General features: G+C 51.1%; 1 protein-coding gene across 5 annotated transcripts in view; it reads right to left on the bottom strand.

Moving 5' to 3' along the window:
• The window catches only part of ARHGAP39 (Rho GTPase activating protein 39), a 150183-nt gene that overhangs the window by 26013 nt on the left and 109321 nt on the right, over positions 1-14849 (bottom strand). For 3 of the 5 annotated variants that reach the window (XM_069780199.1, XM_069780201.1, XM_069780198.1), the window contains exon 3: positions 12630-12710. The exons of 1 other annotated variant lie outside the window; for it this stretch is intronic. In XM_069780199.1, coding sequence (XP_069636300.1) covers positions 12630-12710 — 81 coding nt within the window. Of the gene's footprint in view, positions 1-2049; positions 2176-12629; positions 12711-14849 lie in introns of those variants that run through there. One more of the 5 variants, XM_069780202.1, reaches the window with a different exon arrangement.

Here is a 14849-nt window from a genome sequence, read left to right as displayed (position 1 = left end):
GGACAGCAGCACGTGTTGGGGTTAGCCCTGCCTTTTTTGACTCCCCTTGTCTCAGGAGCGGGCAGGGAGGTGCAGCAGGACGGCAGAGCTTTCCCTTCCCCGCATGCGGAGCCCGGATCTGCAGCCACAGGCGCTTCCACCTGCATCGATGGAGGAGGTTTTGCAGCGACGCCGTTACGTTTTTTCCAATGACTCCTCTTCTTGCACGGACATTCAGCCCACCCTGCCGTCACCCGTGGGTTTTCGGCCAGCTTCGTGGGCATCCATGCCTGCAGACCTGGCAGCAGAGGAGCACCGGGGAGAAGGAGGGAGAGCTGTAAATCAACAGCAGCTCCGTAAGGAAGAGCTGCCTGGTCTGATGCCCTTTTCCCACCCCAACAACTTCCAACCTCCAAGCTAAAAACCCGGGTACCACAAAGCAGTAAGAGTTGAGCACCAAGTGATGCTCTGCACACCCCCATGCTTCAGCTCTTCCACCATCCCCAAACGGACAGGAATTCATCCTAAGGCCAGGTGTTTTAACTCAAACCCGGTGAAAGCCTTCTTAATTCCTGGATTTGCAGCTAGCATTAATATTTCAGACAGCAGCCTGCATCTGGCAACAGTGGATACGAATAAAAATCCCTGTGAAGCAGCCCTGCCCATCAAATCATCTAGCCAAGGTAGAGCTTTCAATCAAAGTATTAAGTAACAGCAAGCAATAAACCTGAAAGCTCCATCGTACTGCCCTGGATTATTGCTAAACACTAGAAAGCATTGCTACAGACTAAATTTAATTTTCTCTCTGCAAAAGGAATACTGCGAAAGGCCTTTTTGCGGCTGAATTGCTGCAGCTACCGTGCCCACGAGCAGCTCATTTACTCCAGTAAATGAAAAGCGATGCTGCTAGAGAGGAGAGCCAGCCTCGCCGAGGCTTGCCACCCTCCTGGCGCAGGAGCTCCTCCAGAAATTCAAAGTATTTCTGTTATCTCTGGCTTGGCGCTGGGTTCCCTTTGCTATTTTCTCCTTGTGGGGAAGGCAAGATTTTACTTACGACTCTGAGTACATTTCCATGACAAACTACTTCGCAAATCCCTCTAATCTTCCATCACCGAAATCAATTTCTTTGCAAATTTGCATAATTTCCGTGGACTGAAACATTGCATTTATTTAGGGAAGGATTTTTCCGAAGCACTCAAGCGACTTACGCTCTTAAATCTCCCTGTCTGCTCAAATACCACCTCCGCGATCTTCTTCCAGCCTTTGGAAAGTCAATGACAGAGGTGAGAGGAAAAATCTCCCGCACCAGGCTGCTGGGGTCCGCGTGCTCCATGCACGCTCCGTGCATGCTCCTCAGCTCCCTCACCCAGGAATTCCTTTGCTTCCAGTTGCTTTTGCAGGACAGACACAAGCAACCCTCACCCTGCGCCGCGTCTCTGCTGCGGGCAAGTAGACGCCATCCCCGACACTTAAAACAGAATTATTCTGATGTCTGCAATAATTAAGACCATCCACAGCTCTATTTACCTTAAAAACAGTCATGACAACCAAAATTGTTTTTTACATTAGCAATTTCTACCATGATGCCTTTAACGTAGTTGATTGGCAGCTACATTAAATCAACGCAGGACTAGGAAATAAAAGCACGGGTCACAGCTGGGCTTAAGTGCAATTATTTTAACAGCACCATTCTGGCTTTTAAATGAATGATACCGCAACGCTTCTCCAAAGGACATTTAAAAGCAAGAATATTCACAATACCTACCTAAATACACGCAGTTTTTCAAGATAAATTTGCTTGTCCCAGTGTTATTTGGGCTTTGCAGCTGAAGACTATAATTTAGCACTAGGATTAAATGGGTTTTCTCCTCTCAGCAGGGAAAAAAGCCCTTAATTTGAATGATTAATTCAAATATATTGGTTTCCAATGTCCTGTGAATGCATCGGGGCTCGCATCCACTGGAAAAGCGCAGGATCCGTGGGCACCCCGCCACCACCCCGCAATGCAACCGGGTCCTTGTGCCGTCCCCGGGCTCTTCCCACCGTCCCCGTGCCCTCGCTCTTCCTCACCTTCCTCCCCCAGCCGCGGGAGCCGGGCGCATCTCCTCCCCGCGACTTCTCACCACCCTCCTGAGCTTAATGCCTTTAAGATTCCCCCGTCCGGTGCTAAACTGGACCGACTGCAATCCCCCCGCCTGGGGATGGGGATGAAGGATGCAGCCCAGCCCCCCTCTCCTCCCAGCTGGGTACCGCCGGCACAGCCGAGCGCATCCCGCTGTGAAGCCCGGGGTCAGCGATGAGCCGACGGCAGAAAAACCTCCCTGTACCTGGCACGCTGCCTGACGCCGCTCCGGCAACAGAAATATCTTCCTGCAAACGCAGGCAAAGGTGGGAAGAGCCTGCCTGCTCTCTGCAGCAAGCCCAGAAGATGTCCGGGCTTCAGACTGAAGCCTCCGATGATCCCTCCTAAATTTTCCAGCTAGGAAACTGTCCTTAGGACAGCGATCTGGGCTCTATAACTGTGCAAAAGCCACCAGCAAACTCAACTTTTTACTAATTTGTAACTAAATTAGGGGATAGGAAGACAGGCTAAAATCCCCCATCCCTAAGACTTCATTGCTCTTCATCTGCAAGTATTGCTATTCCCCAAAATTTGTATGTACAGAATTACATGCTTGCAGCGTATATAAATATTCCAGATCTTAGACTGTACCTGAAATTTTAAATTCCTGCTCACTCGTTGCTTACAACTTTTATGAGATTAGGGGTCACCGCAGGTGTGCCCACAACCCCACCATGGTCTCTCCAAACCTTTTTCTACACTTGCAGTCTCTGTTCTCATCTTTATCTACACGCCTGGAAATCTCACGTCCTCCTTGGACTTCATTTTTTAAGAAACCTGGAGGTATGGTCAAAACCAATTCCTATAGAAAACAGTGTGAGCGAGATGAAATCTGCATCGTTTGGGCAATAAAATGGTTATTTGGAGAGGAGTGTGAGTTTCCCAACCTCTGCACTGACCTCAGTGATGCTAAAACTGGTTTCTGTAGTCGAATCCAGACTGGGCCATGTCCTAGCAATGGTCTGGCTGAGGCAAGACAGAGCTGAGCCATGGATTGGGCTGAGCTCTCCTGATTAGGCTGTACCGGGTACCCAAAGCCAGTGTAAAACCAGCCTGGCACAGCAGGGAGCACCCTTGGGTTTGTGTTTTGTCCTTCAAGCTTCTCCTTTCTTTCTTGCCTTCACTTAACTGCGCCTGTGGGTCTCCCTCTCTCGTCCTCCTTTAGCTTTGGTTGGGATGGGCTGATGCATACGTCTGATGGGGAAAACCAAGAGGAACTGTGATTTGAAAGGTTTTACACTTGTTGGGATCAGGAGGAGGTGGATTGATGTTGCTGCCTGTATTCATGGACACCAGATGTCACCCACTGCTCCCGGTGGGATGATGGGGGGCTGACAGCTCTGGACAGAGCCGTGCGGCAGGAGACCACCTCCATGACCTGCCAACCTCTTCCCAGGCTGATCTGGGACTTGGTCTTTGCTCTGGACAGGACCACCCATCCATGGAAGAACCATGGAGAAGGTGCAGCATTACCACCAACTGGACAACATCACAGCTGCCCTCTGCTTTCTGTCTCCTGCTGAATAGCAGCAGTGGGATCACGAGGACCATCTGATGGATGCAACATGAGCCGTGGGGTGTCCTGGAAGCTGAATATCAGACTCGGTCCTGTTGGAGGAAATTCAGAGCCATGGGAAGACTGAAGCCCAACCTTCAGGCCATCTCTGTTGACTGCAAAGCTTGGCTTGAAGGGTGTCTAAGGTCTCACAAAGCTCCTCCGCATGCAGCGATTTCATTCTCCAACTAAAATATTACTGAAGGATTGATACCTGTGACCAAGGCAAGGAAAAGCCACCCTGTCAAAGTACCATTTTTTAAAAATGCATATTTTTTTTTTTTAATGACAGGAGAAGGCTACAATGTTCAGGGATTGTCCAATCCCTTGTCTCTGGACGGCGCTATCAGATCACTTCTAGCTTCAGAACCGCAACACCAAACCTCTACATGAAATATCTCCCACGTTTGCTGCCCGAGCGCTGCTAACTCCTCCTCTCTCAGAAAAACTGCTCCCATGGCATCCGCTCTAATTAGCAGCAACGGAAGCTGAATCAAGACAAGAGGCAGATAACGAGCCTTCCCGTCCCCCCCACCCCATTCAAGAGCACAGAATTTTTCAGCCACCCTTTTTGCAGCAGTGAGGGGGGAAGCAGGGCTCTGAGACACCGCCAGGATGATGAACCCCCCTGTTTTCTTGCGAAATAGCAGCCGTTTCTGAACATCACATTGAGTGGAGCACGGTGCGGTGGACAGGTCTGCAGCACACCCTGCAGACCCTCCGACAGAGGCCACGAATCCATAGCAAAGGGATTTTGTGGGCTGTAGCTAATAAGCAAACATTGAAACGAGCTCGGGCGGCTGTCCCTGGTGAGCTGTGGGCTGGTAGCTCATTGCTGAAGGCCAGGTTGACCTTGCTGAAGGTCTGCGTTAGCTTCGGTTACCTGCCATACCTGGCCACAGCACTCACCTTGTCCTCTTGGTTTGTGATTAGCAAGCTCTCAAGCTACGAGGGGACAAGCCAAGGTGGCCAGGGGATCTCCAGTGAGCCCCCTGGCATCAGTCTCATCAGGAACTGACCAGTAGGAAGCGTAAGATCAGGGTCTGCCAAGCTGGAATATCCACAACACAACCCATCCTAGCAGCCGAAGCAGGCACGGCACGCCAGGCACCGCGCACGGAGGGCACGGACGCCTGTGGGAAGCCAAACGCCAGATCCCCAGGAGGCAATCAGGGCTGCTCTCCCCATCTCAGATGTATGATTAAACCAATCACCCAAAATAGCTTGTTTTCTGAAACCCAAATGTCACTGAAACAAGACGCGTTTTTTCTTTTTTTGAAAGGGAGGAGGGAACGCAGAGGAGGGAGCACAGAGAAGCCTTTATCATTAAGAGGAATTAGCTGCAAAATACAAAGAGACCAGAAGTGACATTTCCTTAAATAGCAGATCAATAGGGGTCTGCTTTCTTTGTCTCCGTAAGCATGACAACACGTTCCTACAATGGTGATTTCTAGCTCTTGCCTATCCCGAGCAGATTTTACACGCCCTGGAGCGCAGCCCTCCCTGTTTGCTAAGCTGAAGCCCTTCATCCTCTTGGTATTTCCAAACTGAATCATTCATCCCTGCTACGAACACCCTTGGACTCAGTCTGAAGCTTCGTGCCACCTCCCCCAGCTCTTCCCCACCAGAAGACCTCTCCTGCCTCTTTGACCAGGCTCTGGGACATGATCGGCCACCCACCAAGGACTATAACAAGACCAATCTCCAAGCCTGGATGCTGGGTGTTAGGGTGATGTGCCAGACCATTCCTCCTCCCACGGCCTTATCTCCACCCATCCCAGGAGATGGGTGGCTTTGAAGCTGCTGATTGCTACCACAGCTGCAGCAAGGCTGATCGAGTAGCTTCTTCTCTTAGAGAAGAGCTTTTGGCCATGAAGCCAAGCTAGACCTGTTGCCCCGGTTTTTGTGTGAGCCACCAGATACTGCCATCAGCAGCACGTTGGCTTTGAAGAACAGGTCCTGGAAGCTGGAGCTTGGCTGTTTGCTGGAAGCCCCTCAGCAGGAAGGGTTGCTCTTGGCTTAGAGGGACGCTGCAGGACCATCCCTTGGGCACTACACACGCACATTTGAGATAAGTTACCCAGCTCACGCTGAGGATAAGGACGGTGGTTCACTTTGCAAAGCAAGACTACCGTTCAGTGTTTGGCTGAGCGTGGAAGAAATGCCAGGCTGTGGCAAAGAGTGTGGAGGAAACTGCTCCCAACTCCATGGTCCGGGCTCCAAGTTACATGCAAGAAGGAGGCTCCAGCTCCTCAAAAATGAAGCTGTCAGACAGAGGGGCTTTAAGCTTTAGCTGCATGGGGAGAAGAGACTGGGTTTGTCTCCCTTCTGCCCCATGGAGACTTGGACTTGGGGCAGAGGTCCCAGCCCAGGAGGTTACACCACAGCGGTATGCCCAGTAACAGTGATGAACTGATGAACCCTCCAAACCGCTCTTCAGTTTTCTTCCAAAACAGGGGATTTTAATCTCATGGCTCTCCAAGGAATCACTGGTATTAGGTCTGTGCCTCTTCATTACTTCTAAAGAAACCAGGCAACAGATTTACCTTTAAATATCATGAACGGGCACATTTATTTACAGAGAAGCCTTAAGCTGTGGTCTTAACTCACAGTCGTAAACAATGAAGCCTGAGCAGAATGAGGTGGAGGATAAATCAAGCAGCTGGCAGTAGCACATGTCCCTGCGTGGGACAGCTGGGACGGCCACTGCACCACTTCTGCTGGGCAGGTGTCTCCTCGGCCAGCAAATGTCTGTGGGCACGCTTGAGACATGCATCTTTGTCATTGCTGGAAGAGGAATGTGGCCTCGCAGCCGCCTTGGCTAAAATTGACACCAGCAGCAAAGGGAGCTTCAGCCCAGAGATGCTGAGCTCCCGTCCCCAGGATGACTCCGGGGAATGGGCTTCCTTGGAAAGCTCAGATGAATTTAGAGGTTGCAACAAGAAGGGGTTGGAGACCTTCTCCTCCCCGGTGTCATGGCTGTATTCGTTCTCACGCACCTGGTGCATGGCTAGCTGGCAGGAGCTGCGTTCAAAGTCTGGTGTGGTGGCTTCTCACTTCTGCCCAGGCTTCTTCCAAGCTCCTACAAGTCTCCTCCTGAATTTGGTACCTGGCTTCACTCTTTGCCAGCAGTGCAAATTAAACACGTTTCCTGCATCCATGTGAAGGTGCTACAGCACCAACAACCAGCTAGTCTGTGCCCAGACGGAGAAGGGCTGAACGTGGTCAGTACAAGAATTGGACACTGAACACTCCCATGGCTGGAGAAGGAATCTAGCAACATCTGGAGCACACAACCCATGCGAGAGCCAAGAGGTGAAGACAGCCGTAAAAAGTTGGCAAACCACAGCCATGTCTCAAAACAGAGGTTGCCCAGCAGACAGACACAACCACCTCCTAAACCTCGGGTGCCTGATGGGCCACACGAGGCTCTGTGGAGCTATCAGACAGATGGTGCCAGGTCTTTTGGAAGCCAACCCCAATTCTCTCCTCACTTCCATACTTGCTTTGCTAGACAGTCAGCTATGAAGTGACTCCTGTTGACCATGAGATGTTGAAAACTACCAGAAGATCAAAGACCTCATTGAACTCTCCTGGATGGGAAGGTCCAGGACAAACTGAGGAAGACCACATCAAGAGCATTACAAGGATCCCATGCAGATGAAGTAGTTGCCGACCTACTGTCCTAACACGCTCCCAGCAGAAACAGGATCCACTCCTCCCTGCTCATGGGTTGGACATCCTACCTCTCTACCAAAGACACAAAGCCAGGACAAGCAAGAGGGCAGAGCTGGAGATAGAACAAGGCACAGACACAAGCTGTGGTGGGCGGCCAAAGCTTCTCCAGCTCTGAAGCACAGAACGAGGGTTTCACCATGGCTTTGAAGCGTGCATGTTGCCATCACTGCAGCTGGGAGAAGAAAGAAAGGGTGGACAGGCACGGGCTCACAGGGCTGGAGCAAGCCCAGGCCCTAGGAACTATTCCAGCTGCTCCACTGCTGGAGGACAGTCCATTGATCACCTCTGCTTCCATGTGTGACCTAAGAGTTATAGAACAAACAGAACAGCCAGGCCAAACTGGAGGCATCCCTAAGAGCTGGACACTGCATACTCAAGTGAGCAGATTTCTCACCTTCTCCCAGAGCAGAGGAGCCTGTAACTGGGACCGGGGCACATTTTTAGGTCTGGTTCTTCTGTTCTTGGCAAGTAATGAACCTCTTGTTTCCCAGGGAACAGACAGGGAGAAGAGGGACATTAATGCTTTGCTGCTGTGCTCCATGTCCAACACGCTGCATTTCCTTCAACCAGGAAGCTCCAGTGTCTTCCTGGTGGCCACAAAGCCCTGACCACCTGCACTTGGTACCTGACATCCACCCAATCAGCAGAATGGAACAAAGAGAGTCACAGGAGCAGAGCAGCTGTGTGCTGGGAGAGGAGACAAATTTGGAGGAGCAAGTTGAGGGTCTCTGATCTGAAGATCAGCTCTAGTAGCCTTGGACCCTCCATCCATTGAGACTGGCCAACACAAGCATGGGACAACGACAGAGATCTGGGATTTGTCCCACAAACAAACAGACTTCTTGACAAAGACCACTGCATGGATTAGCAAAGAGATCAACCCTCTCAACAGAACCACAGGAGGAAAAATGAGGACATTAAGCAACTGGGCTTCAGGGACCACAAACTAGAAAGAATAAAGAGGAAAGGGTTAAGAACAGTTATCGTAATTGCCTCTCTCGATGGGATTTGGATGCAAGGCTTTCCTACAAATGCCTTCTAGACAGACGGAGCAAGACGTCATCCTCTTAATGACACCCACTAATCTTCATTATATTAGAAAATCTCTCATAGCAATTGTTGGCCGGGAGCACTGAGCCAGCACTGTCAGGGAAGCAGAAAAAAAACCCCTGCCTGCTCCTAAGGATGTTGCTGCAGCTCCTGGGGCGACCCAGGCAGCTGAACCCCGAAGCTGCACTTGGGGAAGACGATGCCATGGATGAGGGTGGTCTCCCAGCTGAACCCCAGGACCTCTCCCCCATCAGCCAACCTCCTGCCTCTCCATCTGCCTGTACCCAGCCTTCACGTGAGGACAGCTGTCCCCTCACAAGCCACCCTGCTCCCACACTTTGTCCAAACGTCTCTAAGTCCTTCAGCTTCTCCCTTTCCAGCCAGAGGGGAGGAGGTGATAGAAGCGAGTGGACACGTGCCCAGAAGCGAGTGGACATGTGCCCGTGCCACAGCCTAGGTCTCATCAGGCTTCCTCAGCCACCAGAGGCCTACAGACTTGTTGGGCAACTCAATCCTCTGTCCTTCTGCCAAGTCCACTGTCTGCCCACCTCTTATCTTGACCTTCAAAGGAGGCAACATGCACTTACCATGGCTTTGACTAACGCAAGACTTGGTGAGGAGGAGAGGGTTGGAAGGACCTGAGGTGGGTCTTGGGCTGGAGACCCGATCTCCCACCTGACTGTGAAGCCTCCACGATCATTTCATGAACAGCGTTTGGAATTGGCTGGATCCCAGGCCTGGATCTGGAGGAGCTGGGGCAGCGCTGCTCCAGTGGAAGTGCTTGAGGGCTCAGCCCGCACCACGCTCTGCGATGGAGTCTTTAAGGCTCTGGTTGGGTGCCAGCCCGTTTCACAATTGCCACCTCAGCACTGGCATGGGCCCATGGGAAGCATGAGGGAAGACGAGAGATTCCCCCATCTTGTTGCAACCTGGCCAAGGGTGCTGGAGCACCAGCCTTTCCCAAAAACCTGTCCTTGAGCATCAGAAAGAGGTGTCTGGACTGTGCTCTCCCCACCCAAGTCTTGGTCCCTTCAGGCAGAGGTACCTCAAGGGTATTCCCATTCCCACAAGGGACCACGTGTGCATCCCTCCGAGCCATCCAGTTGTAGACGCCAATGTTGGGCTTCCAGGTGGCCTCCCTTGTGCCATGGGTGCTGCCCACCATCGTCCTCCCAGAAATGCCCTTTGCACCCTTTGGGATTTACCCAGCCTTGGTCCATCCAGGGAAGAGCTGTCAGCTAAGCTTTGGAGAAGCTGAAACCAAGATGCCTTTATATGCAGGGTGATTTCCAGAATGTGCCATGCGCCCTCCTCCTTAAAATTAACCCCACTGATATGAAATTATCCCTGCCATTGCGAGGTAGGACCACTGAGCTTTGATTACAGCTTTTATGAGTGCCAGAGCGGTGTGCACGTGGCACTCGCATGGTTAAAAAAAATCCACCCCAGGCTGTGTTGGTTCCTTGCTCCATCTCACTCGGCAGCCCCCAGACAGAGGGCACTTGAGACCTGTTCTTCCAGAAGGAAGTCCACTCTCAGCTAATTAAGCAAAGCTGCTAATTAGCTTCCTGGCTGGAAGTGATTGGGGGGAGGGCGGCAAGGGCTGTCCGTGGGTTTTTACAGGCGGTAAAGTTGGGGTCGGGAAGATGGAGGCATCTCCTGCAGCAAAGCACATGCTGATGCAAACAGGTCATGTGTGCTAACCACAGTGAAATTTAATCTTTTAATTGCTTGGGCGGCTGCGGGCATCGGCCAGCTGGTGGGTGGGGACCGTTGTCCCCAAAACCTGCATCGTCCCTCGTCTCCGATTGCAGCTCACATCCCGTGCCACAACCCAGCTGGCGGCGGGTCAGAACCTATCAGTGCCGAATCACTAATCCTGTTTGCAGAAAAAAAAGTGCTCAGGATAGAGAGTGGCATGTCCCTGTCACCGCTCCGTGTCCCTGTCACCGCTCCATCTCGCTTGGCTGCGGCCCTGGACGCAGGCTCAGCTCCTGCTGCTAATTCCGACCGAAGCACGCTCAATGCCTAACAGCAGAGCAGAGGAGGCACCTGCAAACCCTGTTTCCAAACCAAACAGTGAATCCAGGCCTGCCAAATCACACTCCATTCCACTCTTCCTCACTTCTCCTGCCTCCGGACAGGGAATTGCATCCACCCAGCACGCAGAAGGGATGCTTCGGCGTAAAGCTGTCCATGGGCAGGTCTCTCTGAGCTCACCCGATGCTCAAGGAGAGCATTCTGCTGGGGAGGATAAACACCAGACACCATTACCCTATTTGTTTCCCCTCCTAGAAAGCTTGTTTTCCCCCCTCTTGCTTAAGTGGCAATTAATTCTGACGCTCCTGGGAGGCCACTGCAGAAGCAGTGAATTACAGGGCAGGCAGAATGGCACATGGCCAACGCCGCTGGGTGATTTTGCACTCAAATGCGTCTTGAACCGGGATGGAGATTGCTGCAAACCATGCCACTGTGGACCAGCTTGCCAGCCCGTGCTGTCACGGAGCAGGAGGGAAGGGAATGCAGAGCATCGCGCCCTCACGGTCCCCGCTACCAGCATGGAAAGCAAAGCAAGAGCTAGAGGTGCTTCAACTCACTTGCATCTCCACAAAAACCCAGAAACTGGGGGTATTCGTCAAAGCCCAGAGCAACCAGGCAGGTAGCAACTTCAAAACCCCCAAATCTGACCGTAGTCTATAGACCTGCTGTCTTAAAAGTAGGAATTGGGATGAACATGGTGTTACAGAGAAAGTCTTCAGGCCACCACTTGTTTGCAGGTCTATACTAGTAAAAGCATCCAGTGCAGGCATTTATCCTCCCTGTTCCTGCCTGATTTGATCTGGATGATGCCAGTAGGTACCAAAAACCCTCCCTGAGCAGGCTGGCATGGGGTCAGGGCGAGATGGGTCTGTCTGGGTTTGTGGGGAGGTCCCAGAGTTTGCAGAGCCTCACCACCACCTCCGTCCTGGCAGGTGGTGACCAAGGGGGACATCTCCTGAATGCTCCAGGGCAGAATGAGGTGGGTCAGCTAAGATGCCTCCTTTGGACACTGAGAAAGGATGGCCAAGGAGCCATCTGGGCTGCATCAAGAGCAATTTCTCAGCCCCGCTAAATCCATCCCTGCTCACACTGCTTTGGGTTTTGAAGGCAAAAAGGTTGTTTTGAAAGTGGCGATGCAGGCGCTGGGCCAGGCTCCAGGAGCCCAGCACAAGGTCATTCCCCACCTCTGATCATCTACTCAGACATACTCAATTCTGGTGATTTTTTGCCCATGTTTAAGGCATTAGTCCACATTAGTACTAGTGAGAAGTCACGGCATTTGTACACCTGAACTGCTTGTGCAAACTCTAAGAGGGGCATTTTGAGCCATAACAAAGGCAAGCACAACACCGTATTATTCTCTAGTGACATAAATGCATGAAAGCTGGAGGTGGTGGTTTGGTTCAGCACCTGAAATCCTGATCTAAGCAAGAGAAAGCTCATATCGGTCTTACAAATGGACTCTGAAAGCAGTTGGACCCACAGGCTGGAAGAGATGGTTCATTTCTCAGGAGGCTTTCCCACCTCCAGGGCCCTACGGAGACACCACTCTGAATCAGCTGGGCTCACTGCGGTGATGGATTAAATCCATATCCACATGAATCTCCTTATAGTCAATGTAAAAATCCTAGGAAAGAGCCTAGAAACTGGTTCCAGTGTGCAGAGATGTTCAAGCCACCACCCCACCATGATGGCAGGCATTGGGGTACATCAGCAGCACCGGGTGAGTCCTGTACTGATGGTGGAGACTAACAAAACCCCACAGACCAGGAGCTCATGCTGAGGTGTGACCCCATCACTGGACATGCCTGGTGGTCCTCCTGTCCTGCTCTGGTTTCTGGTCATGGATAGGAGCCACTCAAACGAAGACCACCACCTAAAGGGGATGGATGGTCCCGGCTCCAAAGAACCATCAAAATCTGTCTTAAGGTTTATTTAAGGGTGGTAGTAAAGCTAAAAACCTCAGCACGTGAAGGGAAGGGGATAGGGAGGAATATCAGAAGAGCACAGAGGAAACACCAGCGTTACTCACCGCCCCGTTCCCACAGGTCAGCCAGCAGCACACGGGCTGTCCCACACCCCCACCTCACCACCAAGGCCACGTTGCAGACCCCAACCCCGATACCAGAGGGAAATTTTGGCTACCTGTAGTGGAGGAGTTGACCTTCCGCACTGTAATCACGATAAATGTCATATTCTTTCTCAAACACTCCGGAAGGCGATGAACTGCAATACAGTAATAATGAACAAGGAGTTACCAATGGTGACTGTGACGCACGTGTGCCCTTATTAAAGTCTCCTTCACTTTAGGATTAATGAAGATGCATCTACAGAGATGGGCTCCTGGTCCCCACCAGTCATCTCTGCGCTTGGGACCTACTCCCACCTCCTCGCATCAGGGTTTGAACTATTAATCAGTTGTTTAGCAGATGATGACCAAGCCCTCCATGGCTGTGGTCCCCAGTTCCATTTCAAACACTGCAAACACCACTTTCTCCCTTAAACTATGCTTATTTGTGAAGAACAGCTGTAGATGTGCCTGGACAGATCCTAAACATCTCATAGCTTTGTCCCACCCATGGTCCTTTCCAAGTGCAGCCCTTCCTTGTGCCTCGAGCATTGCTCTCGCTCCTCGCTTGTCTCAGATGGTCAGAGCCAACACAGGCAGAGGCAGCGAGCCCCAGAAAAGCCCTTTTTGGCACATTTTCATCTACCACGTTGCAGTCTGTTACATCTGAGCCCGCAGAGCCCTTGCTTCCAGAAGACGGAGAAGGTCCCAGCACCAACAGCTACCAACCTGTTCTGAGAGACACCTTACCTGAGTGCACTCGTTGGACAGAAGTGGAAAAAAGCACGTGGAGGTGCAGGATGGCACTGACATGCTACTTTTTGGACTACCACCAGCTTAAAGCCTGTCCTATAAAAGCAAACCCACTCTTGCTCCACATTCCCTTTGGCTTCATGCTCACCCAACAGCCTAGCGTCCATGGTGAGACCCTCCAACACCTCCCAACAAGGCACGTGACCAGGTATCAGTCTTTGTCTAAGGACGCTTTCCAATATTGTTCATACTTGCCAATATTTGCTCAATGAGCACAGGAAAGGTCTTTTTTTTGCCTTAACAGTCCTTCACTGTGGGGATGTGCAAATAATCAGGCTCATTCAGAAAACACAGGGCACTGAGCAAATTATTAGACATTTGCTCTGCATTGAAACATAACAGCAAACATCTGGAGAAATAACTTTGTTTTGAGCAGTTTTCGAAGAAACAGTGTTAAACCCCCCCTACGTACACATTAAGATGCTTGTGTTAATAAAATTCAGATCAGATGTTGGTTTCGGAAGAAGAAAAAAGGAAAAGAAACAAATCTTAATAGGATAGACCTCAAAAATTTTATTCATGCAAAAGGCAGTAAAATTAAGCTTCTGTCAAAGCTAATTTTAATGAGACTTCTGAGCCCTGAAATTATGACTGTTGAATTGCTTAATCCCTTTTTCCTCTCGAGTGCATGTGAATGAATGCTCCTCCTCCTCCACAACGGCCAGTGGAAACGGGCGTTCAAGAGAAAGGCATCAGCTCTGACACCCGGTGCTGTACCCAGATCCATGGCTCCAAGATCTCCTCCCCAACGGGCAAAGCCCTGGGTGGAAGGGAATTAATGCTCAGAAAGCTTCGTAATGAAGAGCCCTGCTGCTGAAAGAGTCCATACCTAATGTTTACTAAAGAGAAAGCCAATGGACGTTAGGGAAAGACCTCAAGGAAGGTCTTCTTCAGGCAAGTTCTTGTGATCAAAACTGAGCAAGGGAAAGACCCTCATGGCAAACAGGTTACTCTTCTGGTGCTAGCATCCCTGCCCAACCATGGCCTGGAGAACCTTCAACGACTATGCCATCTGTGTGGATCCCTTGTGCTGTTGGAGCTGAAAGGAGACTCCCCTTTTCTCCAGGTTTCCCCAGGAACCAAAGACTTCAGGACCACTTTAGCTTCCCTACGCAAAATCTGTCCATTTGCCCTACTTCATGGACCTTTTGGAAAGATCTGCAAGGTAAGAAACGTCCTCCTGGGTCAGAGCAATGGTGTCTCCAGCCCAGTACTCTGCTTCAAACCATGGCAGCAAGAGATGCTGCTTATAGAGAGCTCATGACCCCGGTCGCTGCCTGTGGTCCGTGCCCTCGTGCCCCACAGCACCCAGTCCCTGTTTTGGGGTCACAGCAGGGAGATGTCCTCCAAGGTACCAACTTCAGAGATGTTTATGGACTGGTTGCCTTGAATTTTTTAATCCCTTCCTGAACATGCAGCAATATCAGCCTCCACAGCTTCTCATCGCAACAAATTCCAGAAGTTTTCTACCCACTGTACACCTC

The sequence above is a fragment of the Haliaeetus albicilla genome, chromosome 3 (assembly GCF_947461875.1).
Source record: "Haliaeetus albicilla chromosome 3, bHalAlb1.1, whole genome shotgun sequence".
Lineage (NCBI taxonomy): Eukaryota > Metazoa > Chordata > Aves > Accipitriformes > Accipitridae > Haliaeetus > Haliaeetus albicilla.
Note: the sequence above shows the minus strand (reverse complement) of the source record. Positions and strands in the feature narration are given on the sequence as shown.